The following is a 27,278-nucleotide window of genomic DNA, read 5'->3' on the forward strand; positions in this document are numbered from 1 at the left end:
GCCTCATTGACCTGAGCTCATACAACTATTTATGACCTGTAGGCCTCATTGACCTGAGCTCATACAACTATTCATGGCCTGTAGGCCTCATTAACCTGAGCTCATACAACTATTTATGGCCTGTCCCCCTATTTATGGCCTGTAGGCCTCATACAACTATTTATGACCTGTAGGCCTCATTGACCTGAGCTCATACAACTATTTATGGCCTGTAGGCCTCATTGACCTGAGCTCATACAACTATTTATGGCCTGTAGGCCTCATACAACTGGCCTGTAGGCCTCATTAACCTGAGCTCATACAACTATTTATGGCCTGTAGGCCTCATACAACTATTTATGGCCTGTAGGCCTCATTGACCTGAGCTCATACAACTATTTATGGCCTGTAGGCCTCATTGACCTGAGCTCATACAACTATTTATGGCCTGTAGGCCTCATTAACCTGAGCTCATACAACTATTTATGGCCTGTAGGCCTCATACAACTATTTATGGCCTGTAGGCCTCATTGACCTGAGCTCATACAACTATTTATGACCTGTAGGCCTCATTTACCTGAGCTCAAACAACTATTTATGTCCTGTAGGCCTCATTGACCTGAGCTCATACAACTATTTATGTCCTGTAGGCCTCATTGACCTGAGCTCATACAACTATTTATGGCCTGTAGGCCTCATTGACCTGAGCTCATACAACTATTTATGGCCTGTAGGCCTCATACAACTATTTATGGCCTGTAGGCCTCATTAACCTGAGCTCATACAACTATTTATGGCCTGTAGGCCTCATACAACTATTTATGGCCTGTAGGCCTCATTGACCTGAGCTCATACAACTATTTATGGCCTGTAGGCCTCATTGACCTGAGCTCATACAACTATTTATGGCCTGTAGGCCTCATTGACCTGAACTCATACAACTATTTATGACCTGTAGGCCTCATTGACCTGAACTCATACAACTATTTATGTCCTGTAGACCTCATTGACCTGAACTCATACAACTATTTATGTCCTGTAGGCCTCATTGACCTGAGCTCATACAACTATTTATGGTCTGTAGGCCTCATTGACCTGAGCTCATACAACTATTTATGACCTGTAGGCCTCATTGACCTGAGCTCATACAACTATTTATGACCTGTAGGCCTCATTGACCTGAGCTCAAACAACTATTTATGACCTGTAGGCCTCATTGACCTGAGCTCAAACAACTATTTATGACCTTTAGGCCTCATTGACCTGAGCTCAAACAACTCGTTTTTACTATAACAAATACTCAGATGAAAAATATTGTGCTATTTATCAGTCTACTTTGTTTAACAAGGACTCTCTCCTCCTCACCAGTGTCATGATCAAATATATGATTTTTTAATTGAACATTTATTTAACTAGGCAAGTTAATTAAGAACAAATTATTAAGAAATATTATTCAATGACAGCCTTGTTCAGGGATAGAACGACAGATTTTTACCTTGTCAGCTCGGGGATTCAATCTAGAAACCTTTCCGGGTACTGGCCCAACGCTATAACCACTAGGCTACCTGGCGCCTCACTAGGCTATCTCATCAGGAGCCTCAGATACAGTATATCGTTTGGTCTTTGTGCTGCCACAGAATGAATTGTGAGCAAGGCCTGAAAAAAGCTTTATACACCAGAGCTGGAGAAAATGTCTATATATTATTGAAACAATGTTGCGATTGTTTGTGAGAATGCCAACAGGTGTGTTTCCCGTGGGGGAAAGATTATATTGGGGAACACACACACACACACACACACACACACACGTGGGGGTCTGGGAGAGGAAGTGTGTCCATCTGATGAATGCGCCTGAACTAAATTTTAGACACTAATTGCAGTCTCACCCATTCATTTCTAATCACTGGTCAAGGGAACATCACAGGTGAACAAAAGTTAAATAAAACACCCAAAATGTAATCAAAATCATCCAAATGTATGTTGTGTGTTCAGATGCCCTGTGTGGACCCAAAGTCATGCAACCTTATATGACAATCAGATTAAATTAACTACATTTTTTAAATAGAGAACTTTTAAATAGAGAACTCCAAGAATGAAAATTGGTACTTTTTCCACCACTGGTAAAGACTTTATTCAAATACTCGTATTATAATGCAATTCTGCTATAATAATGTTATTACTACAACGGTCATTATACAGTTACTATACTGTTATTATTAATTTAATAAACGAAATATTGATGCTGTATCTGGGCGGAATTATATTGTCAGCTTCATTCCGTTCCATCAGTTACCGCGCATGCGCCTCTGGAGCCGGAGCCTGCTGCAGGCGCGCTCGCTGATTGCGGCAGTGGTCAGCTTCTTTCAGCAAAATAATCACTTTTTTAACATTTTTATTCCCGCATGCTGTTTTCTTTTCTTTTCTACATTTCAAGTGCTGTCAAATCATAGCCTTAACCGACATGGTCTATCGTCGATCCAGTAGGTTCTCCTAGCTAAAGGGGTGGATGGTTATTCAGAGATTATACGCTCCTCATCATCAAACGGTGGGTACTCCGCTCCGGCGTCATGCACAGCCACACTGCCAGGGATGCAGCGCTATATCAAGGCATATAGAATCAGGCCTACTTGTTAAACCCCCCCCGACCAAACCACCTCCCCTCAATGAGAATATCGTCGTGATGGCCAATGAAGATGAACAACAACAACATGGTCAGCTGAAGCTCAACTCGGTATTGGGCTCTTTTCCAACACTAGTACCAGAACTCCAGGGCCCTGAGGCCAATGCGTTGCAGTACAAAATTAAGAATTCAATTTGGTAAGACATGTAGCAATGCATTCAAAGACCAATGCACACACACACACACACACACACACATACACTATACACACTTCACTCGCTTATAAATTAGCCACAGTGCTGCACAGGTACAACATGATGACAGATCAGGAGCTCGCTCTCATTTAGATATTCGATTCGTTAGCTAATCAATATGTAGCTAGCTGATAGCTAACTAAAATGATGTGTTTTTAACTAGCTAGTAGTAGAATATTAATTGCGTTTAGTTTGTTAGCTAGCTAACTAGCTAATATTGGGCATCTCTCCTTGCTAGGGCTGTGGGGCTGGTTGTGAAATGATTGCTGCTAGTTAGCCTAGATAGCTAGCCAATTTTCCAGACAGTGAAATAGCTGTCTGTACACACACACACACACACACACACACACTGTAGCTTGCTAGCTACAACATGACAACTAGCTAGCTAACATTGATAATGTCATGTGTGTGTAATAGCTAGCTAGCTACATGTATGCATGCATAGCCAAGGGAGGCCTAATGATAGTCATAAACCTACAGTATGATTAGCCAGCTATATGTCCATGACATAAATTACCCATAATGCCATTGAATCCAGTGTTTGGGCACAGCATGGACTCGTTCTGTATTCTTGTTGATGAGACCTGTCCTATATAATAATACAACTACCTTGGCTAGATGGGATATACACCACTTTGCTTAAGCCTATCATATCCTATCATATTCTATCATATCATATAATATTCTATCATATCCTATCATATCATATTCTATCATATCATATTCTATCCTATCATATCCTTTCATAACATATTTTATCATATCCTATTTATCATATTCTATCATATCCTATCATATTCTATCATATCATATTCTATCATATTCTATCATATCATATTCTATCATATCGTACCATGTCATATTCTATCATATCATACCTTGTCATATTCTTTCATATCCTATCATATCTTGTCATATTCTATCACATCATATGCTATCATATCCTATCACATCCTATCAAATCTTATCCTATCATATCGTATCATATCTTGTCATATTCTATCATATTATATTCTATGACATCATATGCTATCATATCCTATCGCATCATATCCTATCACATGTGAATAGGGTGTAGGTAGGCCATAGGGCCTCGGGGGCCCTTTCTAGATTCTATTGCTATGATGTAAACACAACATGCTGTTGTGTGGAATTGAGGGCTTGTACTGACCTGAGAACATGTTTGTTATGCTACTGCCTTTTTCCACTGTCTCTTTCCTTTCGCTCTCCCCCTCTCTCTATATTCCCCCTCTCTCTCTCTCTCTCTCTCTCTCTCTCTATTCCCCCTCTCTCTCTATATTCCCCCTCTCTCCCCCTCTCTCTCTCTCTCTATTCCCCCTCTCTCCCCCTTCTCTCTCTCTCTCTCTCTCTCCCCCCCTCTCTCTCTATTCCCCCTCTCTCTCTATATTCCCCCTCTCTCCCCCCCTCTCTCTCTCTCTCTCTATTCCCCCTCTCTCCCCCTTCTCTCTCTCTCTCTCCCCCTCTCTCTCTCTCTCTATATTCCCCCTCTCTCCCCCTTCTCTCTCTCTCTCTCCCCCCTTCTCTCTCTCTATATTCCCCCTCTCTCCCCCTTCTCTCTCTCTCTCTCTCTCTCTCCCCCCCTTCTCTCTCTCTCTCTATATTCCCCTCTCTCTCTCTCTCTCTCTCTATTCCCCCTCTCTCCCCCTTCTCTCTCTCTCTCTCCCCCCTTCTCTCTCTCTCTCTATATTCCCCCTCTCTCTCTCTCTCTCTATTCCCCCCTCTCTCCCCCTTCTCTCTCTCTTTCTCTCCCCCCCCTCTCTCTCTCTATTCCCCCTCTCTCCCCCTTTCTCTCTCTCTCTCTCTCTCTCCCCCTCTCTCTCTATATTCCCCCTCCCCCCTCTCTCTCTCCCTCTATTCCCCCTCTCTCCCCCTTCTCTCTCTCTCTCTCTCCCCCTCTCTCACTCTCTATTCCCCCTCTCTCCCCTCTCTCCCTCTCTCTCTCTCTCTCTCTCTCTCTCTCTCTCTCTCTCTCTCTCTCTCTCTCTCTCTCTCTCTCTCTCTCTCTTCCCCCCCCCTCTCCCCCTTCTCTCTCTCTCTCCCCTCTCTCTCTCTATTCCCCCTCTCCCCCTTCTCTCTCTCTCCCCCCCTCTCTCTATTCCCCCTCTCTCCCCTCCTTCTCTCTCTCTCTCTCTCTCTCTCTCTCTCTCTATTCCCCCTCTCTCCCCCTTCTCTCTCTCTCTATCTCTCTCTCTCTCTTTATTTTTCTCTCTCTCTCATTGTAGCAAGTCTGTCCAGTCAAAAGTGGACAACATATTGGTGAGTAGTTGTGATTGCCATAGATAGATATCAGCTTATGTCTTAGATGCAGAGTGAAAAAACAAGACTTTAGACTAGTTTAAAGGTGCACATCTACCGGAACGCACCAAACTAGTGATACTTTAGATTTCCTTGTGGGTTTTTTGAAGAATATGGCATAGAAATATCAGAAATGGCTAGTACAACTGTGTTTCAGTAACACTTTATTTAAATGATGCCGGTATAATGCAGGTTATAAGCATGTAGTTATGAGCCTTCATAATGTCATAAGGCTGATAAAGCTATCGAAGTTTGGTGTCAATTCCATTTCAATTCCAATTCAGGAACACTGAAATTTCAAATTCTTTTTAATGCTTTTCAATGAAGACATTTTGGTATTAGAATTGGAATTTTGTTTACTTTCTGGATTCACTGTAATTGAAAAATGGAATTGACCCCAACCCTGAAGGGATCACTGAATGTGTTATTATTATTATATCTACAGTAGCTTGTCTGTGTCAACTTAGAGAGCGTGACAGAGAGTCTCTCTGTCTGGTCTGTTCAACCTGTCACCCCGTGTCTCAGAGTAATGAGTGGCTGTGCTAAGATTCTGTCATGTCTCTGTCTGGTCTGGTGTTGGCTTGATCATGTTACGCTGTGTCATCATCAGACACAGTCTTAACCTGGGTCGTGTTCATCAGGGCACAACCAAAGCAAAGTGGTTTTTCAACGAAATGCAAACAACATTAGATTCTTATCGGACAAGTCCAGGTAGTTCCTTACAATGTCGGTCCATTTTTTTAATGAACACAATCCTGGTAATAAGCCTTACTGATATGATGACCCATTTAATATGTATGACCTACTTGTGTCAATCATAATAGAATGAAAGACTATAGACCAGCCTAAATTGTTAGAAAAGACAGTGGCGGGCGACAGCTAACAAGCGGGCGACGGCTAACAAGCGGGCGACAGCTAACAAGCGGGCGACGGCTAACAAGCGGGCGACGGCTAACAAGCGGGAGACGGCTAACAAGCGGGAGACGGCTAACAAGCGGTAGACGGCTAACAAGAGGGCGACGGCTAACAAGAGGGCGACGGCTAACAAGAGGGCGACGGCTAACAAGCGGGAGACGGCTAACAAGAGGGCGACGGCTAACAAGCGGGAGACGGCTAACAAGCGGGAGACGGCTAACAAGAGGGCGACGGCTAACAAGTGGGAGACGGCTAACAAGCGGGAGACGGCTAACAAGAGGGCGACGGCTAACAAGCGGTAGATGGCTAACAAGCGGTAGACGGCTAACAAGAGGGCGACGGCTAACAAGAGGGCGACGGTTAACAAGAGGGCGACGGCTAATAAGCAGGCGACGGCTAATAAGAGGGCGACGGCTAACAACGGCTAACAAGGGGGCGATGGCTAACAAGCGGTAGATGGCTAACAAGAGGGCGACGGCTAACAAGTGGGAGACGGCTAACAAGCGGGAGACGGCTAACAAGAGGGCGACGGCTAACAAGCGGTAGATGGCTAACAAGCGGTAGACGGCTAACAAGCAGGCGGCGGCTAACAAGCGGGCGACGGCTAACAACGGCTAACAAGCGGGTGACGGCTAACAACGGCTTACAAGCGGGCGACAACGGCTAACAAGCGGGTGACGGCTGACAAGAGGGCGACGGCTAACAAGCGGACGACGGCTGACAAGAGGGTGACGGCTAACAAGCGGACGACGGCTAATAACGGCTAACAAGGGGGCGACGGCTAACAAGCGGTAGATGGCTAACAAGCGGGCGAACGCTAACAAGCAGGCGACGGCTAACAAGCAGGCGGCGGCTAATAAGCAGGCGACGGCTAACAAGAGGGTGACGGCTAACAAGCGGACGACGGCTGACAACGGCTAACAAGCGGGCGACGGCTGACAAGAGGGCAACGGCTAACAAGCGGGCGACGGCTGACAAGAGGGTGACGGCTGACAAGAGGGTGACGGCTAACAAGCGGACGACGGCTAACAAGAGGGCGACGGCTAATAAGCAGGCGACTGCTAATAACGGCTAACAAGCGGGCGACGGCTAACAACGTCTAACAAGCTGGCGACGGCTAACAAGCGGTAGATGGCTAACAAGCGGGCGACGGCTAACAAGCAGGCGGCGGCTAACAAGCGGGCGACGGCTAACAACGGCTAACAAGCGGGTGACGGCTAACAACGGCTTACAAGCGGGCGACAACGGCTAACAAGCGGGTGACGGCTGACAAGAGGGCGACGGCTAACAAGCGGACGACGGCTGACAAGAGGGTGACGGCTAACAAGAGGGCGACGGCTAATAACGGCTAACAAGGGGGCGACGGCTAACAAGCGGTAGATGGCTAACAAGCGGGCGAACGCTAACAAGCAGGCGACGGCTAACAAGCAGGCGGCGGCTAATAAGCAGGCGACGGCTAACAAGAGGGCGACGGCTAATAACGGCTAACAAGGGGGCGACGGCTAACAAGCGGTAGATGGCTAACAAGCGGGCGAACGCTAACAAGCAGGCGACGGCTAACAAGCAGGCGGCGGCTAATAAGCAGGCGACGGCTAACAAGAGGGTGACGGCTAACAAGCGGGCGACGGCTGACAAGAGGGTGCCGGCTAACAAGCGGTAGATGGCTAACAAGAGGGCGACGGCTAATAAGCAGGCGACGACTAATAAGCAGGCGACGGCTAACAAGAGAGCGACGGCTAACAACGGCTAACAAGCGGGCGACGGCTAACAACGGCTAACAAGCGGTAGACGGCTAACAAGCGGGCGACGGCTAACAAGCAGGCGGCGGCTAATAAGCAGGCGGCGGCTAACAAGCGGGCGACGGCTAACAACGGCTAACAAGCGGGTGACGGCTAACAACGGCTTACAAGCGGGCGACGGCTGACAACGGCTAACAAGCGGGCGACGGCTGACAAGAGGGCAACGGCTAACAAGCGGGCGACGGCTGACAAGAGGGTGACGGCTAACAAGCGGACGACGGCTAACAAGAGGGCGACGGCTAATAAGCAGGTGACGGCTAACAAGAGGGCGACGGCTAATAACGGCTAACAAGGGGGCGACGGCTAACAAGCGGTAGATGGCTAACAAGCGGGCGAACGCTAACAAGCAGGCGACGGCTAACAAGCAGGCGACGGCTAACAAGAGGGTGACGGCTAACAAGCGGGCGACGGCTGACAAGAGGGTGCCGGCTAACAAGCGGACGACGGCTAACAAGAGGGCGACGGCTAACAACGGCTAACAAGCGGGCGACGGCTGACAAGAGGGCGACGGCTAACAAGCGGACGACGGCTAACAAGAGGGCGACGGCTAACAAGCGGACGACGGCTAACAAGAGGGCGACGGCTAACAAGCGGGCAACGGCTAACAAGCAGGCGGCGGCTAATAAGCAGGCGACGGCTAACAAGAGGGCGACGGCTAATAACGGCTAACAAGGGGGCGACGGCTAACAAGCGGTAGATGGCTAACAAGCGGGCGAACGCTAACAAGCAGGCGACGGCTAACAAGCAGGCGGCGGCTAATAAGCAGGCGACGGCTAACAAGAGGGTGACGGCTAACAAGCGGGCGACGGCTGACAAGAGGGTGCCGGCTAACAAGCGGTAGATGGCTAACAAGAGGGCGACGGCTAATAAGCAGGCGACGACTAATAAGCAGGCGACGGCTAACAAGAGAGCGACGGCTAACAACGGCTAACAAGCGGGCGACGGCTAACAACGGCTAACAAGCGGTAGACGGCTAACAAGCGGGCGACGGCTAACAAGCAGGCGGCGGCTAATAAGCAGGCGGCGGCTAACAAGCGGGCGACGGCTAACAACGGCTAACAAGCGGGTGACGGCTAACAACGGCTTACAAGCGGGCGACGGCTGACAACGGCTAACAAGCGGGCGACGGCTGACAAGAGGGCAACGGCTAACAAGCGGGCGACGGCTGACAAGAGGGTGACGGCTAACAAGCGGACGACGGCTAACAAGAGGGCGACGGCTAATAAGCAGGTGACGGCTAACAAGAGGGCGACGGCTAATAACGGCTAACAAGGGGGCGACGGCTAACAAGCGGTAGATGGCTAACAAGCGGGCGAACGCTAACAAGCAGGCGACGGCTAACAAGCAGGCGACGGCTAACAAGAGGGTGACGGCTAACAAGCGGGCGACGGCTGACAAGAGGGTGCCGGCTAACAAGCGGACGACGGCTAACAAGAGGGCGACGGCTAACAACGGCTAACAAGCGGGCGACGGCTGACAAGAGGGCGACGGCTAACAAGCGGACGACGGCTAACAAGCAGGCGGCGGCTAATAAGCAGGCGACGGCTAACAAGAGGGTGACGGCTAACAAGCGGGCGACGGCTGACAAGAGGGTGCCGGCTAACAAGCGGTAGATGGCTAACAAGAGGGCGACGGCTAATAAGCAGGACTAATAAGCAGGCGACGGCTAACAAGAGAGCGACGGCTAACAACGGCTAACAAGCGGGCGACGGCTAACAACGGCTAACAAGCGGTAGACGGCTAACAAGCGGGCGACGGCTAACAAGCAGGCGGCGGCTAATAAGCAGGCGGCGGCTAACAAGCGGGCGACGGCTAACAACGGCTAACAAGCGGGTGACGGCTAACAACGGCTTACAAGCGGGCGACGGCTGACAACGGCTAACAAGCGGGCGACGGCTGACAAGAGGGCAACGGCTAACAAGCGGGCGACGGCTGACAAGAGGGTGACGGCTAACAAGCGGACGACGGCTAACAAGAGGGCGACGGCTAATAAGCAGGTGACGGCTAACAAGAGGGCGACGGCTAATAACGGCTAACAAGGGGGCGACGGCTAACAAGCGGTAGATGGCTAACAAGCGGGCGAACGCTAACAAGCAGGCGACGGCTAACAAGCAGGCGACGGCTAACAAGAGGGTGACGGCTAACAAGCGGGCGACGGCTGACAAGAGGGTGCCGGCGCTAACAAGCGGACGACGGCTAACAAGAGGGCGACGGCTAACAACGGCTAACAAGCGGGCGACGGCTGACAAGAGGGCGACGGCTAACAAGCGGACGACGGCTAACAAGAGGGCGACGGCTAACAAGCGGGCAACGGCTAACAAGCAGGCGGCGGCTAATAAGCAGGCGACGGCTAACAAGAGGGCGACGGCTAATAACGGCTAACAAGGGGGCGACGGCTAACAAGCGGTAGATGGCTAACAAGCGGGCGAACGCTAACAAGCAGGCGACGGCTAACAAGCAGGCGGCGGCTAATAAGCAGGCGACGGCTAACAAGAGGGTGACGGCTAACAAGCGGGCGACGGCTGACAAGAGGGTGCCGGCTAACAAGCGGTAGATGGCTAACAAGAGGGCGACGGCTAATAAGCAGGCGACGACTAATAAGCAGGCGACGGCTAACAAGAGAGCGACGGCTAACAACGGCTAACAAGCGGGCGACGGCTAACAACGGCTAACAAGCGGTAGACGGCTAACAAGCGGGCGACGGCTAACAAGCAGGCGGCGGCTAATAAGCAGGCGGCGGCTAACAAGCGGGCGACGGCTGACAAGAGGGTGACGGCTAACAAGCGGACGACGGCTAACAAGAGGGCGACGGCTAATAAGCAGGTGACGGCTAACAAGAGGGCGACGGCTAATAACGGCTAACAAGGGGGCGACGGCTAACAAGCGGTAGATGGCTAACAAGCGGGCGAACGCTAACAAGCAGGCGACGGCTAACAAGCAGGCGACGGCTAACAAGAGGGTGACGGCTAACAAGCGGGCGACGGCTGACAAGAGGGTGCCGGCTGCTAACAAGGGGCGACGGCTAACAAGCGGTAGATGGCTAACAAGCGGGCGAACGCTAACAAGCAGGCGACGGCTAACAAGAGGGCGACGGCTAACAAGCGGACGACGGCTAACAAGAGGGCGACGGCTAACAAGCGGACGACGGCTAACAAGAGGGCGACGGCTAACAAGCGGGCAACGGCTAACAAGCAGGCGGCGGCTAATAAGCAGGCGACGGCTAACAAGAGGGCGACGGCTAATAACGGCTAACAAGGGGGCGACGGCTAACAAGCGGTAGATGGCTAACAAGCGGGCGAACGCTAACAAGCAGGCGACGGCTAACAAGCAGGCGGCGGCTAATAAGCAGGCGACGGCTAACAAGAGGGTGACGGCTAACAAGCGGGCGACGGCTGACAAGAGGGTGCCGGCTAACAAGCGGTAGATGGCTAACAAGAGGGCGACGGCTAATAAGCAGGCGACGACTAATAAGCAGGCGACGGCTAACAAGAGAGCGACGGCTAACAACGGCTAACAAGCGGGCGACGGCTAACAACGGCTAACAAGCGGTAGACGGCTAACAAGCGGGCGACGGCTAACAAGCAGGCGGCGGCTAATAAGCAGGCGGCGGCTAACAAGCGGGCGACGGCTAACAACGGCTAACAAGCGGGTGACGGCTAACAACGGCTTACAAGCGGGCGACGGCTGACAACGGCTAACAAGCGGGCGACGGCTGACAAGAGGGCAACGGCTAACAAGCGGGCGACGGCTGACAAGAGGGTGACGGCTAACAAGCGGGCGACGGCTAACAAGAGGGCGACGGCTAATAAGCAGGTGACGGCTAACAAGAGGGCGACGGCTAATAACGGCTAACAAGGGGGCGACGGCTAACAAGCGGTAGATGGCTAACAAGCGGGCGGCTAACAAGCAGGCGACGGCTAACAAGCAGGCGACGGCTAACAAGAGGGTGACGGCTAACAAGCGGGCGACGGCTAACAAGCGGGCGACGGCTGACAAGAGGGTGCCGGCTAACAAGCGGTAGATGGCTAACAAGAGGGCGACGGCTAATAAGCAGGCGACGACTAATAAGCAGGCGACGGCTAACAAGAGAGCGACGGCTAACAACGGCTAACAAGCGGGCGACGGCTAACAACGGCTAACAAGCGGTAGACGGCTAACAAGCGGGCGACGGCTAACAAGCAGGCGGCTAACAAGCAGGCGGCGGCTAACAAGCGGGCGACGGCTGACAAGAGGGTGACGGCTAACAAGCGGGCGACGGCTAACAAGAGGGCGACGGCTAATAAGCAGGTGACGGCTAACAAGAGGGCGACGGCTAATAACGGCTAACAAGGGGGCGACGGCTAACAAGCGGTAGATGGCTAACAAGCGGGCGAACGCTAACAAGCAGGCGACGGCTAACAAGGGCGACGGCTAACAAGAGGGTGACAAGCGGGCGAGGCTGACGGCTAACAAGCGGACGACGGCTAACAAGAGGGCGACGGCTAACAAGCGGGGGCGACGGCTAACAAGCGGACGACAACAAGAGGGACAAGCCGGCTAACAAGCGGGCAACGGCTAACAAGCGGCGGCGGCTAATAAGCGGCGACGGCTAACAAGAGGGCGACGGCTAATAACGGCTAACAAGGGGGCGCAAGCGGTAGATGGCTAACAAGAACAAGGGCGACGGCTAACAAGGCGGCGGCTAATAAGCAGGCGACGGCTAACAAGAGGGTGACGGCTAACAAGCGGGCGACGGCTGACAAGAGGGTGCCGGCAAGCGGTAGATGGCTAACAAGAGGGCGGCGGCTGCACAAGAGGGCGACGGCGGCTAACAAGGCTAACAAGACAACAACGGCTAACAAGCGGGCGACGGCTAACAACGGCTAACAAGCGGTAGACGGCGGGCGACGGCTAACAAGGCGGCGGCTAATAAGCAGGCGGCTAACAAGCGGGCGACGGCTAACAACGGCTAACAAGCGGGTGACGGCTAACAACGGCTTACAAGCGGGCGACGGCTGACAACGGCTAACAAGCGGGCGGTGACAAGCGGGCGACGGCTGACAAGGACTAACAAGAGGACGGCGGCTAACAAGAGGGCGGCTAATAAGCAGGTGACGGCTAACAAGAGGGCGACGGCTAATAACGGCTAACAAGGGGGCGACGGCTAACAAGCGGTAGATGGCTAACAAGCGGGCGAACGCTAACAAGCAGGCGACGGCTAACAAGCAGGCGACGGCTAACAAGAGGGTGACGGCTAACAAGCGGGCGACGGCTGACAAGAGGGTGCCGGCTAACGGCTAACAAGAGGGCGACGGCTAACAACGGCTAACAAGCGGACTAACAAGAGGGCGACGGGCTAACAAGAGGGCGACGGCTAACAACAACGGCTAACAAGCGGGCGACGGCGAGGGCTAACAACGGGCGGGCGGCGGCTAACATGTGAGCCAGCAACATGTGTAGTGTTTTGATTATCATAATAGCCACATTTACATGACATTTTAGTCTTATCTAGAAAGACTGACAGGTAACTGCCAAAATAATGGCAACACTCACAAAGTATATTGAAAGCAGGTGCTTCCACACAGGTGTGGTTCCTGAGTTAATTGAACAATTAACATCCCATCATGCTTCGGGTCATGTATAAAAATAGCTGGGAAGTCGATTATTTTGGCTACCGTGGATATGGCCCTGTCGGATGACAATGCCCCCAACAACAGATCCTGTTAGTTCAGGGATTCGATCTAGCAACCTTTTGGTTACTGGGCCAATGCTCTAACCACTAGGCTACCTGCCGAGATACTGCAGCGGTGCCTGGGACGGCGTTTTCCACCACCATCAACAAATCACAAATTATGCAATTTCTCTTAGAAGAATGGTGTCTCATCCCTCCAATAGAGTTCCAGACACTTGTGGAATCCATGTCAATGAGCATTGAATCTGTTCTGGCGGCTCGTAGTGGCCCCCCAACACCCTATTAAGACACTCTAATGTTGGAGTTTCCTTTATTTTGGCAGTTACCTGAAACTACAAGCAGTACATTCCACTAAAGGAGGTAGTAACTGGCAACAGTGAAGCAGGTTGGTTCCCATGGTCATAGCAATGTAGTATGTTAATACTAAATGTTTTGTGTCCCTTTTCTCTACTACCTCTCATTTTACAGCAAGATGTTGAGAAGTTTACAGACATCGAAAAACTCTACCTCTACTTGAAGTTGCCTTCTGGTCCCAGCAATGGCAATGATAAAGGGTAACTTCTTGTTTTTCCTTTTCCTCTCATTTATTAATAATATATATATATATCATGTTGCAGATGCTTTTATCCCAAGGAGACTAAATGTTTTGTATGGGTGTCCCCCTGGAATCAAACCCGCAGTCTAGGCATTGTAAGGGCCTTGCTCTACCAACTGAGCCATACAGGACCATTTACCATTGAAGCTGGGTCTGTTGTCTCATCAATAACTAGGGTACGGTAGGGTCTGTTGTCTCATCAATAACTAGCGTACGGTAGGGTCTGTTGTCTCATCAATAACTAGGGTACGGTAGGGTCTGTTGTCTCATCATTAACTAGGGTACGGTAGGGTCTGTTGTCTCATCGATAACTAGGGTACGGTAGGGTCTGTTGTCTCATCATTAACTAGGGTACGGTAGGGTCTGTTGTCTCATCATTAACTAGGGTACGGTAGGGTCTGTTGTCTCATCATTAACTAGGGTACGGTAGGGTCTGTTGTCTCATCATTAACTAGGGTACGGTAGGGTCTGTTGTCTCATCATTAACTAGGGTACGGTAGGGTCTGTTGTCTCATCAATAACTAGGTACGGTAGGGTCTGTTGTCTCATCAATAACTAGGGTACGGTAGGGTCTGTTGTCTCATCAATAACTAGGGTACGGTAGGGTCTGTTGTCTCATCATAACTAGGGGGTCTGTTGTCTCATCGGTAGGGGGTCTGTTGTCTCATCGATAACTAGGGTACGGTAGGGTCTGTTGTCTCATCAATAACTAGGGTACGGTAGGGTCTGTTGTCTCATCATTAACTAACGGTAGGGTCTGTTGTCTCATCAATAACTAGGGTACGGTAGGGTCTGTTGTCTCATCAATAACTAGGGTACGGTAGGGTCTGTTGTCTCATCAATAACTAGGGTACGGTAGGGTCTGTTGTCTCATCATTAACTAGGGTACGGTAGGGTCTGTTGTCTCATCATTAACTAGGGTACGGTAGGGTCTGTTGTCTCATCATTAACTAGGGTACGGTAGGGTCTGTTGTCTCATCATTAACTAGGGTACGGTAGGGTCTGTTGTCTCATCATTAACTAGGGTACGGTAGGGTCTGTTGTCTCATCATTAACTAGGGTACGGTAGGGTCTGTTGTCTCATCATTAACTAGGGTACGGTAGGGTCTGTTGTCTCATCAATAACTAGGGTACAGTAGGGTCTGTTGTCTCATCGATAACTAGGGTACGGTAGGGTCTGTTGTCTCATCAATAACTAGGGTACTGTAGGGTCTGTTGTCTCAATAATTATTAACTAACTATTAACTAGGGTAACATTTTGAAGCTGAGCCATTTGCTCGGGCTCTGCTGCTGCAGTACAGTCACATCTGACTTAGATCATAACATGGTGTCAGAAGCGCTTCAACCTCATCAAATACAAGACAGGTCATTTTTTGTCAGAGTTTAGAGTAATGAAAAGTAGCTAACTGCTTTCTGGTGTCTCTTCGTTGAGCAGAGCAGAGCCCAAGCGGAGCCGTTACTATGGTTACTCACAGACTCAAAGCAGAGCGCATGCAGAGCGAGCTGCGCGCAGGGAGCTAGTGACAGACAGAGAGGAGCAGCTCATGGATTTCGGATTTCGGGCAGGGCCATAAATTTGGCAGAAGTAATCAGGCCTGGGTAGGGTATGGCCTGAACTTCCCAGGCATGGGTAGTGTATGGCCTGAACGTCCCAGGCATGGGTAGGGTATGGCCTGAACTTCCCAGGCATGGGTAGTGTATGGCCTGAACGTCCCAGGCATGGGTAGGGTATGGCCTGAACTTCCCAGGCATGGGTAGGGTATGGCCTGAACTTCCCAGGCATGGGTAGGGTATGGCCTGAACTTCCCAGGCATGGGTAGGGTATGGCCTGAACTTCCCAGGCATGGGTAGGGTATGGCCTGAACTTCCCAGGCATGGGTAGGGTATGGCCTGAACTTCCCAGGCATGGGTAGGGTATGGCCTGAACATCCCAGGCATGGGTAGGGTATGGCCTGAACTTCCCAGGCATGGGTGGGCGGGGCTTAAAATGAATTCTCGTGCAGGGCTCTACAAGCAGGACGCATTCATTCGAGAGAGAAAAAACTTTCTCCACAATTCCTTTGCATCAATATTCAAGACTGCACTCTCTGTAGTGTGGTTAGGGTTATGTTTATTTGTACGATGATGAAGCAATACTAGTATAACGATTGATTTGCTATTATATCCAGCTTTCCGTGTTCTGAATTTGTTACGCTATCTTTATCCGTTACCCGCAACTCTTCAACACCGCAGCATCGCTAGGACTGAGAACCAGAGAGCCTCCACTCCGGGACTATGGTACTTACTACATTACACACACACACACACACACACACACACACACACACACACACACACACACACACACACACACACACACTTATACACACACACACACACACACACACACACTTACACTTACACTTACACTTACACTTACACTTACACTTACACTTACACACACATACACACACATACACACACATATACACACACATACACACACATACACACACATACACACACACACACACACACACACACACACTATTCCCTGAAAGAAATCCAAACAAAAGGTCACAAGAACGTTTTCATTTTCAAGGGTTGTTTCACCACTAACCTGCTTGTGTCGGTGTACCTTGAACCCGTTTCAGTGACCAGAGTGGCATGTCGTCCAGCCGAACACAGCAGATGTACGCTTTCAACTGGATCCGCAATCACCTAGAGGAGCACCCTGAGACATCACTGCCAAAGCAAGAGGTGTACGACGAGTACAAGTGAGTATGGCCTGTACATAGGGTTGCAAAAGGTTTTCCAGAAATCCTGGTTAGAAGATTCCAGGAATCAAAAAGGAATAAAGCAAAACATCTTAAATCCTCCAACCAGGATTTCTGGAAAACCTGGGTATTTTTGAGGAAAGGTACTGGAATTTGGCAACCCTATCTGGGTTCTCAGTGCAGAATCTTCAGCTCATCGAAAGTGGTTCCTGGACTGTGTCTGGGACAGCGGCCCTTGAGTCTATTAGTAGTGGTTTGTCCGGTTGAAGGAATGGTTTGATGAATGTGCCTGGTGCCAAAATCCTCGATAGGAAAAAATCATCCCAAGTTCTAGTTCAAAAAAGTTTAGGTTTCTTTGCCATGTTTACATTTATTATATTTGTTTATCTTATATTCACTAGAGAATCATCTAACTTTAGTGGGTTTCTTTCTGTCAATCAAATGTATTTTTATAAAGCCCTTTTCACATCAGCCTAAAACCCTCAGAGATGGCAAGCAGCGGTAGAGCACAGTGGTTAGGAATAACTCAACATGTACAGATCGTATTGGTTTAATACAAGACATGTTTATCATGTTGTGAATGTGTTTCAGGAGCTACTGTGACAGTCTTGCCTACCACCCACTGAGTGCTGCAGACTTTGGAAAGATCATGAAGAACGTCTTTCCCAACATGAAGGCTCGCCGCCTGGGCATGAGAGGCAAATCTAAATACTGTTATAGTGGACTGAGGAAAAAAGCTTTTGTTCACATGCCCTCTCTGCCCAACCTGGACTTACATAAATCAGGCGACGGGGTAAGTTTACATGATGTTTTTTTGTTTTTTTTTTGCCAGGAAGTGACCATAATCATTTCAGAACAAGTACATGTAGATTTCAGAGTTGGGGTCAGTTCCATTTCATCAGGGTTGGGGGTCAGTTCCATTTCGTCAGGGTTGGGGTCAGTTCCATTTCATCAGGGTTGGGGGTCAGTTCCATTTCGTCAGGGTTGGGGGTCAGTTCCATTTCATCAGGGTTGGGGTCAGTTCCATTTCATCAGCGTTGGGGTCAGTTCCATTTCATCAGGGTTGGGGTCAGTTCCATTTCATCAGGGTTGGGGTCAGTTCCATTTCGTCAGCGTGGGGGTCAGTTCCATTTCGTCAGGGTTGGGGTCAGTTCCATTTCATCAGGGTTGGGGGTTGGGGTCAGTTCCATTTCATCAGGGTTGGGGTCAGTTCCATTTCATCAGGGTTGGGGTCAGTTCCATTTCATCAGGGTTGGGGTCAGTTCCATTTCATCAGGGTTGGGGTCAGTTCCATTTCATCAGGGTTGGGGTCAGTTCCATTTCGTCAGGGTTGGGGTCAGTTCCATTTCATCAGGGTTGGGGTCAGTTCCATTTCATCAGGGTTGGGGTCAGTTCCATTTCATCAGGGTTGGGGTCAGTTCCATTTCATCAGGGTTGGGGTCAGGGTTGGGGGGTCAGTTCCATTTCATCAGGGTTGGGGTCAGTTCCATTTCATCAGGGTTGGGGTCAGTTCCATTTCGTCAGGGTTGGGGTCAGTTCCATTTCATCAGGGTTGGGGTCAGTTCCATTTCATCAGGGTTGGGGTCAGTTCCATTTCGTCAGGGTTGGGGTCAGTTCCATTTCGTCAGGGTTGGGGTCAGTTCCATTTCATCAGGGTTGGGGTCAGTTCCATTTCATCAGGGTTGGGGTCAGTTCCATTTCGTCAGGGTTGGGGTCAGTTCCATTTCATCAGGGTTGGGGTCAGTTCCATTTCATCAGGGTTGGGGGTCAGTTCCATTTCGTCAGGGTTGGGGGTCAGTTCCATTTCGTCAGGGTTGGGGTCAGTACCATTTCGTCAGGGTTGGGGTCAGTACCATTTCGTCAGGGTTGGGGTCAGTTCCATTTCATCAGGGTTGGGGTCAGTTCCATTTCGTCAGGGTTGGGGTCAGTTCCATTTCATCAGCGTTGGGGTCAGTTCCATTTCATCAGCGTTGGGGTCAGTTCCATTTCATCAGGGTTGGGGTCAGTTCCATTTCATCAGGGTTGGGGTCAGTTCCATTTCATCAGGGTTGGGGTCAGTTCCATTTCATCAGGGTTGGGGTCAGTTCCATTTCATCAGCGTTGGGGTCAGTTCCATTTCATCAGCGTTGGGGTCAGTTCCATTTCATCAGGGTTGGGGTCAGTTCCATTTCATCAGGGTTGGGGTCAGTTCCATTTCGTCAGGGTTGGGGTCAGTTCCATTTCATCAGGGTTGGGGTCAGTACCATTTCGCCAGGGTTGGGATCAGTACCATTTCGCCAGGGTTGGGGTCAGTACCATTTCGTCAGGGTTGAGGTCAGTTCCATTTCGTCAGGGTTGAGGTCAGTTCCATTTCATCAGGGTTGGGGTCAGTTCCATTTCATCAGCCTTGGGGTCAGTTCCATTTCGTCGGGGTTGGGGTCAGTTGCATTTCGTCAGGGTTGGGGTCAGTTGCATTTCGTCAGGGTTGGGGTCAGTTCCATTTCGTCGGGGTTGGGGTCAGTTCCATTTCGTCAGGGTTGGGGTCAGTTCCATTTCATCGGCGTTGGGGTCAGTTCCATTTCATCGGCGTTGGGGTCAGTTCCATTTCATCATGGTTGGGGTCAGTTCCATTTCGTCAGGGTTGGGGTCAGTTCCATTTCGTCAGGGTTGGGGTCAGTTCCATTTCGTCAGGGTTGGGGTCAGTTCCATTTCATCATGGTTGGGGTCAGTTCCATTTCATCAGGGTTGGGGTCAGTTCCATTTCTTCAGGGTTGGTGTCAGTTCCATTTCATCAGGGTTGGGGTCAGTTCCATTTCAATTGAGGAAGTAAACTGATAATCCAATTCCAAATCTCACTGAGAAGCAAGTTGAGGAAAATTTGAATTTGAATTTCAGTTTAGATCTGAATTTAAATGGAATTGACCTCATTCCTAGTAAATCCACCCAAACTCCAGACGATATCATATCTGAATGACCTCTTCCTTAAACTCCAGACAGGATATCATATCTGAATGACCTCTTCCCCAAACTCCAGACAGGATATCATATCTGAATGACCTCTTCCATAAACTCCAGACAGGATATCATATCTGAACTCTTCCCCTACTTAATTAACCCTTTTCTCCCCAGTGTGAGTCGATGGAGCCGTCGTCGGGCCAGTCTCCCAGTGCGGAGGATGAGATGCGCTCAGCGGCCTGTGGCTTGGTGTGTGAGTGGGCTCAGAAGGTCCTCAGCAGACAGTTTGATGCCGTGGAGGACCTGGCTCGCTTCCTGCTCAACAGTCACTACATAGGAACCAAGTCTATGGCTGCCCTCACCATCATGACTGGGGCTCCCACAGGTAGGCATGGCTAATGGGGATGGTGGGTTAGAAGGTACAGGTAGGCATGGCTAATGGGGATGGTGGTATGGAAGGTACAGGTAGGCATGGCTAATGGGGATGGTGGTATGGGAGGTACAGGTAGGCATGGCTAATGGGGATGGTGGTATGGGAGGTACAGGTAGGCATGGCTAATGGGGATGGTGGTATGGAAGGTACAGGTAGGCATGGCTAATGGGGATGGTGGTATGGAAGGTAGAGGTAGGCATGGCTAATGGGGATGGTGGTATGGAAGGTAGAGGTAGGCATGGCTAATGGGGATGGTGGTATGGAAGGTACAGGTAGGCATGGCTAATGGGGATGGTGGGTTAGAAGGTACAGGTAGGCATGGCTAATGGGGATGGTGGTATGGGAGGTACAGGTAGGCATGGCTAATGGGGATGGTGGTATGGAAGGTACAGGTAGGCATGGCTAATGGGGATGGTGGTATGGAAGGTAGAGGTAGGCATGGCTAATGGGGATGGTGGTATGGAAGGTACAGGTAGGCATGGCAAATAGGGATGGTGGGTTAGAAGGTACAGGTAGGCATGGCTAATGGGGATGGTGGGTTAGAAGGTACAGGTAGGCATGGCTAATGGGGATGGTGGTATGGAAGGTACAGGTAGGCATGGCTAAAGGGGATGGTGGTAGAGACGCTATTGGGTGTTGTTGATGGCCACAGTCAACAGGGGGCTCAACAGTCAATAGTCACTCAACGGTCACTACATTGGCACCAAGTCCGTGGCAACGCTAAGCAGACAACCAGGTGTCGGGCTGTTGATGGGAACGAAGTTGGGAGTCTTGCTGTAGTTGGTTCAACACATTTTTTAAAACCCATTTCTCAGGCATGTTGAGAAATCTCTTTTCTCATCTGTATATCTCACCAGGTCTGAAGACGCCCACGCCAACCTCTGCGTTCGTGCCCACGTCCGAGGCCTCGTCCTTCCAGCCGCAGGTGAAGACGCTGGCCTCTCCCTCGGTGGACGCCAAGCAGCAGCTCCAGAGGAAGACCCAGAAGAAACAGCAGGAGCAGAAGCTCCGGTCCCCCCTGCCTGGAGAGGCCCAGGGACAGAACCAGGCCAGGAGGACCGAGGCCAGCACCCCAGGGCCAGCTATCCCCTGTGGAAGTCCTGCCCTGCTTTCACCGCAACCTACCATTGGTATTGTGGTGGCAACCGTCCCCAGCCCCATCACGGTACGATGGGATAACATATGTATGCACAGATACACACACACACACACACAGATACACACACACACACAGATACACACACACAGATACACACACACAGATACACACACACAGATACACACACACAGATACACACACACAGATACACACACACACAGATACACACACACACACACACACAGATACACACACACAGATACACACACACAGATACACACACAGATACACACACACAGATACACATACACAGATACACACACACACACAGATACACACACAGATACACACACACACACAGATACACACACAGATACACACACACACACAGATACACACACAGATACACACACACACAGATACACACACACACAGATACACACACAGATACACACACATACAGATACACACACAGATCAGACAAGATTGATACTGGTTTTAGATGACATGCTCAGTTTTAAAAGATAAGATAAGGCAACAATTTATTGAATGTCAAGACTGGCGCTGCGATGGATAGCTACTGAACAATTCTGCTATTTGGTCAAATCTACATGACCTTGGGCCCAGATCTACATGACCTTGGGCCCAGATCTACATGCCCTTGGGCTCAGATCTACATGACCCTGGGCCCAGATTTACATGACCTTGGGCCCAGATCTACATGACCTTGGGCTCAGATCTACATGACCTTGGGCTCAGATCTACATGACCTTGGGCTCAGATCTACATGACCTTGGGCTCAGATCTACATGACCTTGGGCCCAGATCTACATGACCTTGGGCCCAGATTTACATGACCCTGGGCCCAGATTTACATGACCTTGGGCTCAGATCTACATGACCCCAGGCCCAGATCTACATGACCTTGGGCCCAGATCTACATGACCTTGGGCCCAGATCTACATGACCTTGGGCTCAGATCTACATGAGCTTGGGCCCAGATCTACATGACCTTGGGCCCAGATCTACATGCCTTTGGGCCCAGATTTACATGACCTTGGGCTCAGATCTACATGACCCCGGGCCCAGATCTACATGACCTTGGGCCCAGATCTACATGACCTTGGGCTCAGATCTACATGAACTTGTGCCCAGATCTACATGACCTTGGGCCCAGATCTACATGCCTTTGGGCCCAGATTTACATGACCTTGGGCCCAGATCTACATGACCTTGGGCCCAGATTTACATGACCTTGGGCACAGATTTACATGACCTTGGGCCCAGATCTACATGACCTTGGGCCCAGATCTACATGACCTTGGGCTCAGATCTACATGACATTGGGCCCAGATTTACATGACCTTGGGCCCAGATTTACATGACCTTGGGCCCAGATCTACATGACCATGGGCCCAGATTTACATGACCTTGGGCTCAGATCTACATGACCTTGGGCTCAGATCTACATGACCTTGGGCCCAGATTTACATGACCTTGGGCCCAGATTTACATGACCTTGGGCCCAGATCTACATGACCATGGGCCCAGATTTACATGACCTTGGGCTCAGATCTACATGACTTTGGGCCCAGATCTACATGACCTTGGGCCCAGATCTACATGACCTTGGCCCCATATTCTATGCCTGAGGAGTATTACTTCCTCCTTCACCAGTAATAATAATAATAAGTCATCTAGATCTTTTAACAGATGCTTACAGTCACACTGAATACATTTTACGTGTGGGTGGCCTCGGGAATCGAACCCCTGACCCTTGGCATTACAAGCGGCCGTCGTCTAACATGTTCCCACTGTGTGTTTCTCCCGGCAGGTCCAGAGGAGCAGGCAGCTGATGACATCCCCTAGCCCGGTGGCGTCCGCCGAGGGGAAGGTCATGCCAACGGTTAACTTCCAGGTGGTCACCCACACCCAGTCTCTGACCCACAGACAGTCCCCTAAAACGCCCCAGAACATCTCAGCCAGCCCCGTGGGAGACCGCCTGGCTAGGCACAGGTAATAATGAGAATCATCACCATTTATCATAATAATAGATTTTATTTCTACAGAATACTTTAGTTACACTATTGGACGGTTTTCCGGACACAGATTAAGCCCACCCTACACTCTTAGTAAAAAGGGTTCCAAAAGGGTTCCTCAGCCGTCCCCATATGATAACCCTTATTGGTTCCTGGTAGAACCCTTTTGGGTTCCATGTTAGCAGTTGATGTTACTCTTCAAGGACACAGACCCCAAAGCAAATCAGGGGAGAAAAAAAACAATTATTCAAAGAGGACAAATCATGGATGTTATGCTGAGAGGTAGGTATTGATTCTCCCCTGTCCTCAGTGATTCTCTTCAGTGATTCTCTCTCAGTGATTCTCTCTTCAGTGATTCTTTCCACAGTGATTCTCTCCTCAGTGATTCTTTCCACAGTGATTCTCTCTGTGATTCTCTCCTCAGTGATTCTCTCTCAGGGATTCTTTCCACAGTGATTCTCTCCTCAGTGATTCTTTCCACAGTGATTCTCTCCTCAGTGATTCTTTCCACAGTGATTCTCTTCAGTGACTCTCTTCAGTGATTCTCTCCTCAGTGATTCTTTCCCACTGTGATTCTCTCTCAGTGATTCTCTCTCAGTGATTCTCTCCTCAGTGATTCTTTCCACAGTAATTCTCTCTCAGTGATTCTCTCCTCAGTGATTCTCTCCTCAGTGATTCTTTCCACAGTGATTCTCTCTCAGTGATTCTCTCTCAGTGATTCTCTCTCAGTGATTCTCTCTCAGTGATTCTCTCTCAGTGATTCTCTCTCAGTGATTCTCTCTCAGTGATTCTCTCTCCGTGATTCTCTCTCCGTGATTCTCTCTCCGTGATTCTCTCTCCGTGATTCTCTCTCCGTGATTCTCTTCAGTGATTATCTCCAGTGAACAAAGTGACAGGATGTAGTTTTATAACCCAACCCCAGCCTGTGGTTGACCAATTAGAATTCCTTGCAATAAAACTGCGCCAATGGCCAAATAACAAGTATCCTATTTCAGGGTCAATGTATAACCAATTTGGACCAATGAGAACTTGCCATGTAGTTATGAGTCCCGGACTGAAATTCCTCTCAGGTCTCTGACCCATTGATCATTAATCCCCTATTACATAAAAAAACAACACTATTTCCAATGACCTTTAGTACTGTATTCACCTCTCGTCCTCTTGACCTTTAGTACTGTATTCACCTCTCGTCCTCTTGACCTTTAGTACTGTATTCACCTCTCGTCCTCTTGACCTTTAGTACTGTATTCACCTCTCGTCCTCTTGACCTTTAGTACTGTATTCACCTCTCGTCCTCTTGACCTTTAGTACTGTATTGACCTCTCGTCCTCTTGACCTTTAGTACTGTATTGACCTCTCGTCCTCTTGACCTTTAGTACTGTATTGACCTCTCGTCCTCTGCGTTGTGTATTTATCTTCAAAATATTCTTACAACCCTTTGTGGAAAGGGTTCTACATGGAACCCAAAAGGGTTCTAACTGGAACCAAAAGGGTTCTAACTGGAGGTTCTAACTGGAACCAAAAGGGTTCTAACTGGAGGTTCTAACTGGAACCAAAAGGGTTCTAACTGGAGGTTCTAACTTCAACCAAAAAAGGTTCTTCAAAAGGTTCTCCTATGTGGACAGCCGAAGAACCCTTTCAGGTTCTAGATACAGTAGCATCCCTCAATCATAGCCCTTGTAGCTAAAAAGCTCATTCAATGAACATTCTCCATTGAGCATGTTTTTTAGTCCAAGAAACCAGCCCTATAAAGTTCAGTTGCCTTTGTTTGTGTTAATAAACTATTTCCATCTCCTGACGCCACAGGTACCCCCAGATCCTCCCCAAGCCCTCTGCCACGGGGGCCATCACCCTGCGTTCGCCCCCCACCCTGCTCATCACCAACAGCCCCATGAAAACCCACCACGTGATCCAGCCCCAGCTCAGCTCCCACGTCAACGTGGTCAAGATGACCGCCATCTCCCTGACCCCGAGCAACACTATCAGTACCAGCAGTAACAGTATGGTCCTCAGGCCAGCTTCAGCCTCGGCCGGGGTGGGAACCACCACCACCTTTACCACCATCGCTACCATAGAGGAGGTCCAGCAACAGGGACAGAGCCAGGGAGGCCCCACAGCCACCCCACAATGCCCTGCAGTACGGCCTGGCGCCCCAGTCTCCACAGTGGCTCCTGAGGCCATCATCACTGACAATAACCCGGGCGTTAATTCTGGTAAACTGAGCACCATACAGAAGTCCCCCGGTGGGTCCAATCGTCCAGAGAGGGCCACTAAGTACCGAGCGTCCAGCGAACCCTCGCTCCTGGTCATATGCTCCCCAGGACCTGAAAGAGTTGCCGCCAGGACCAAAAGCTACCCTTCCTCTAGCTCCCCTCCCACCTCTGCCACCAATGCAGCGACCAAGCAGGACAGCAATAACAACAGCAGCACCGCCAACTGTCACCAAGAAAGTCCTTTTTATTTGACTGTTGTGCCCTCGGCCAATCAGAACACTCCTAGCGTCAGTGGAAAGTCCTCCTCGTCCAATGGCTTATCGGCTGTTACCCTATTGTCTGCTAGAGACTCCTCCTCCTGTGCGTCACGTTCTATGAGTCCTCGGAAGCGAACCGGCCCTGGTCTGGATTCCTCCCACGTGATCCCTGTGAAGCGTGTCTTCATCTCCCAGCAACCTTTAGGTGTGACCTTTGACCCCAAACCAGTGGTTACCGCCGCTGTCAAGAGGGTCCCAGCCAGACAAAGCACGCCGGCCCGACCGGAGAGCGCCCCCTGTCGAGTGACGGTGAAACAACACCTAGTGCCCACGCAGATCCTGGCGCCGTCTGACTCGCCCGTCGCGAACGCAGAGATCTCCTCCTTCTCCTCTCAGACAGTCAGTGTGAAGCCCCAGTCCTCCTCGTTGCTGCTAGTTAAACAGGAAGACCAGTCCTCTCTAACTCCACGTCTCAGCACTGTCAGCAGTCACACCAGCAGCACTGAAGCCTCTGGGACAACCACCACCGCAGTGTCTGAGCAGCAGCAGCAACAACAGCAGAAACAACAGCAACAGGCCTTACTACAGCAGATCACAGCAGGGACAGTAGGAGCACAGCAACACTCTGTCTCTGTGATGGCAGTAGGGGCACAGCAACACTCTGAGGTCTCTGCGATGGCAGTAGGAGCACAGCAACACCCTGAGGTCTCTGGGATGGCAGTAGGGGCACAGCAACACCCTGAGGTCTCTGGGATGGCAGTAGGGGCACAGCAACACTCTGTCTCTGTGATGGCAGTAGGGGCACAGCAACACTCTGTCTCTGTGATGGCAGTAGGAGCACAGCAACACTCTGAGGTCTCTGTGATGGCAGTAGGGGCACAGCAACACCCTGTCTCTGTGATGGCAGTAGGGGCACAGCAACACCCTGAGGTCTCTGTGATGGCAGTAGGGGCACAGCAACACCCTGTCTCTGTGATGGCAGTAGGAGCACAACAACACTCTGTCTCTGGGATGGCAGTAGGAGCACAGCAACACTCTGAGGTCTCTGCGATGGCAGTAGGAGCACAGCAACACTCTGTCTCTGTGATGGCAGTAGGGGCACAGCAACACTCTGTCTCTGTGATGGGGAACATGACAAGCACAATGTTGGAAGAGTCAGCTGTAGGATATGTGGAGGAGCTGCAGAAACAGGCCTTCACTCAGACTGTGAGTGCTTATTATGACCCACTATGTGTCTCTATGGGTCTCTAGTACATGGGTCTCTAGTACATGGGTCTCTATTTGTCTCTATGGGTCTCTAGTACATGGGTCTCTATGGGTCTATTTGGGCCTCTAGTACATGGGTCTCTATGGGCCTCTAGTACATGGGTCTCTATGGGTCTCTAGTACATGGGTCTC

The 27,278-nt window shown here is 50.3% G+C and overlaps 1 protein-coding gene across 1 annotated transcript in view; it reads left to right on the forward strand.

The window, feature by feature from the left end:
- Window positions 1–2,284: 2,284 nt before the first annotated feature.
- The window catches only part of LOC112219063 (DNA-binding protein RFX7), a 55,080-nt gene continuing 30,086 nt past the window's right edge, over window positions 2,285–27,278 (forward strand). The window contains exons 1-10 of the mRNA XM_042301921.1: window positions 2,285–2,796; window positions 5,097–5,130; window positions 14,023–14,108; window positions 16,382–16,426; window positions 16,783–16,905; window positions 17,497–17,698; window positions 20,014–20,224; window positions 21,130–21,437; window positions 23,206–23,387; window positions 25,217–27,086. Of these exons, the coding sequence (XP_042157855.1) occupies window positions 2,486–2,796; window positions 5,097–5,130; window positions 14,023–14,108; window positions 16,382–16,426; window positions 16,783–16,905; window positions 17,497–17,698; window positions 20,014–20,224; window positions 21,130–21,437; window positions 23,206–23,387; window positions 25,217–27,086 (3,372 nt within the window). The 5' untranslated portion in view covers window positions 2,285–2,485. The remainder of the gene's footprint in view (window positions 2,797–5,096; window positions 5,131–14,022; window positions 14,109–16,381; window positions 16,427–16,782; window positions 16,906–17,496; window positions 17,699–20,013; window positions 20,225–21,129; window positions 21,438–23,205; window positions 23,388–25,216; window positions 27,087–27,278) is intronic.

Source organism: Oncorhynchus tshawytscha, linkage group LG19 (assembly GCF_018296145.1).
Source record: "Oncorhynchus tshawytscha isolate Ot180627B linkage group LG19, Otsh_v2.0, whole genome shotgun sequence".
NCBI lineage: Eukaryota > Metazoa > Chordata > Actinopteri > Salmoniformes > Salmonidae > Oncorhynchus > Oncorhynchus tshawytscha.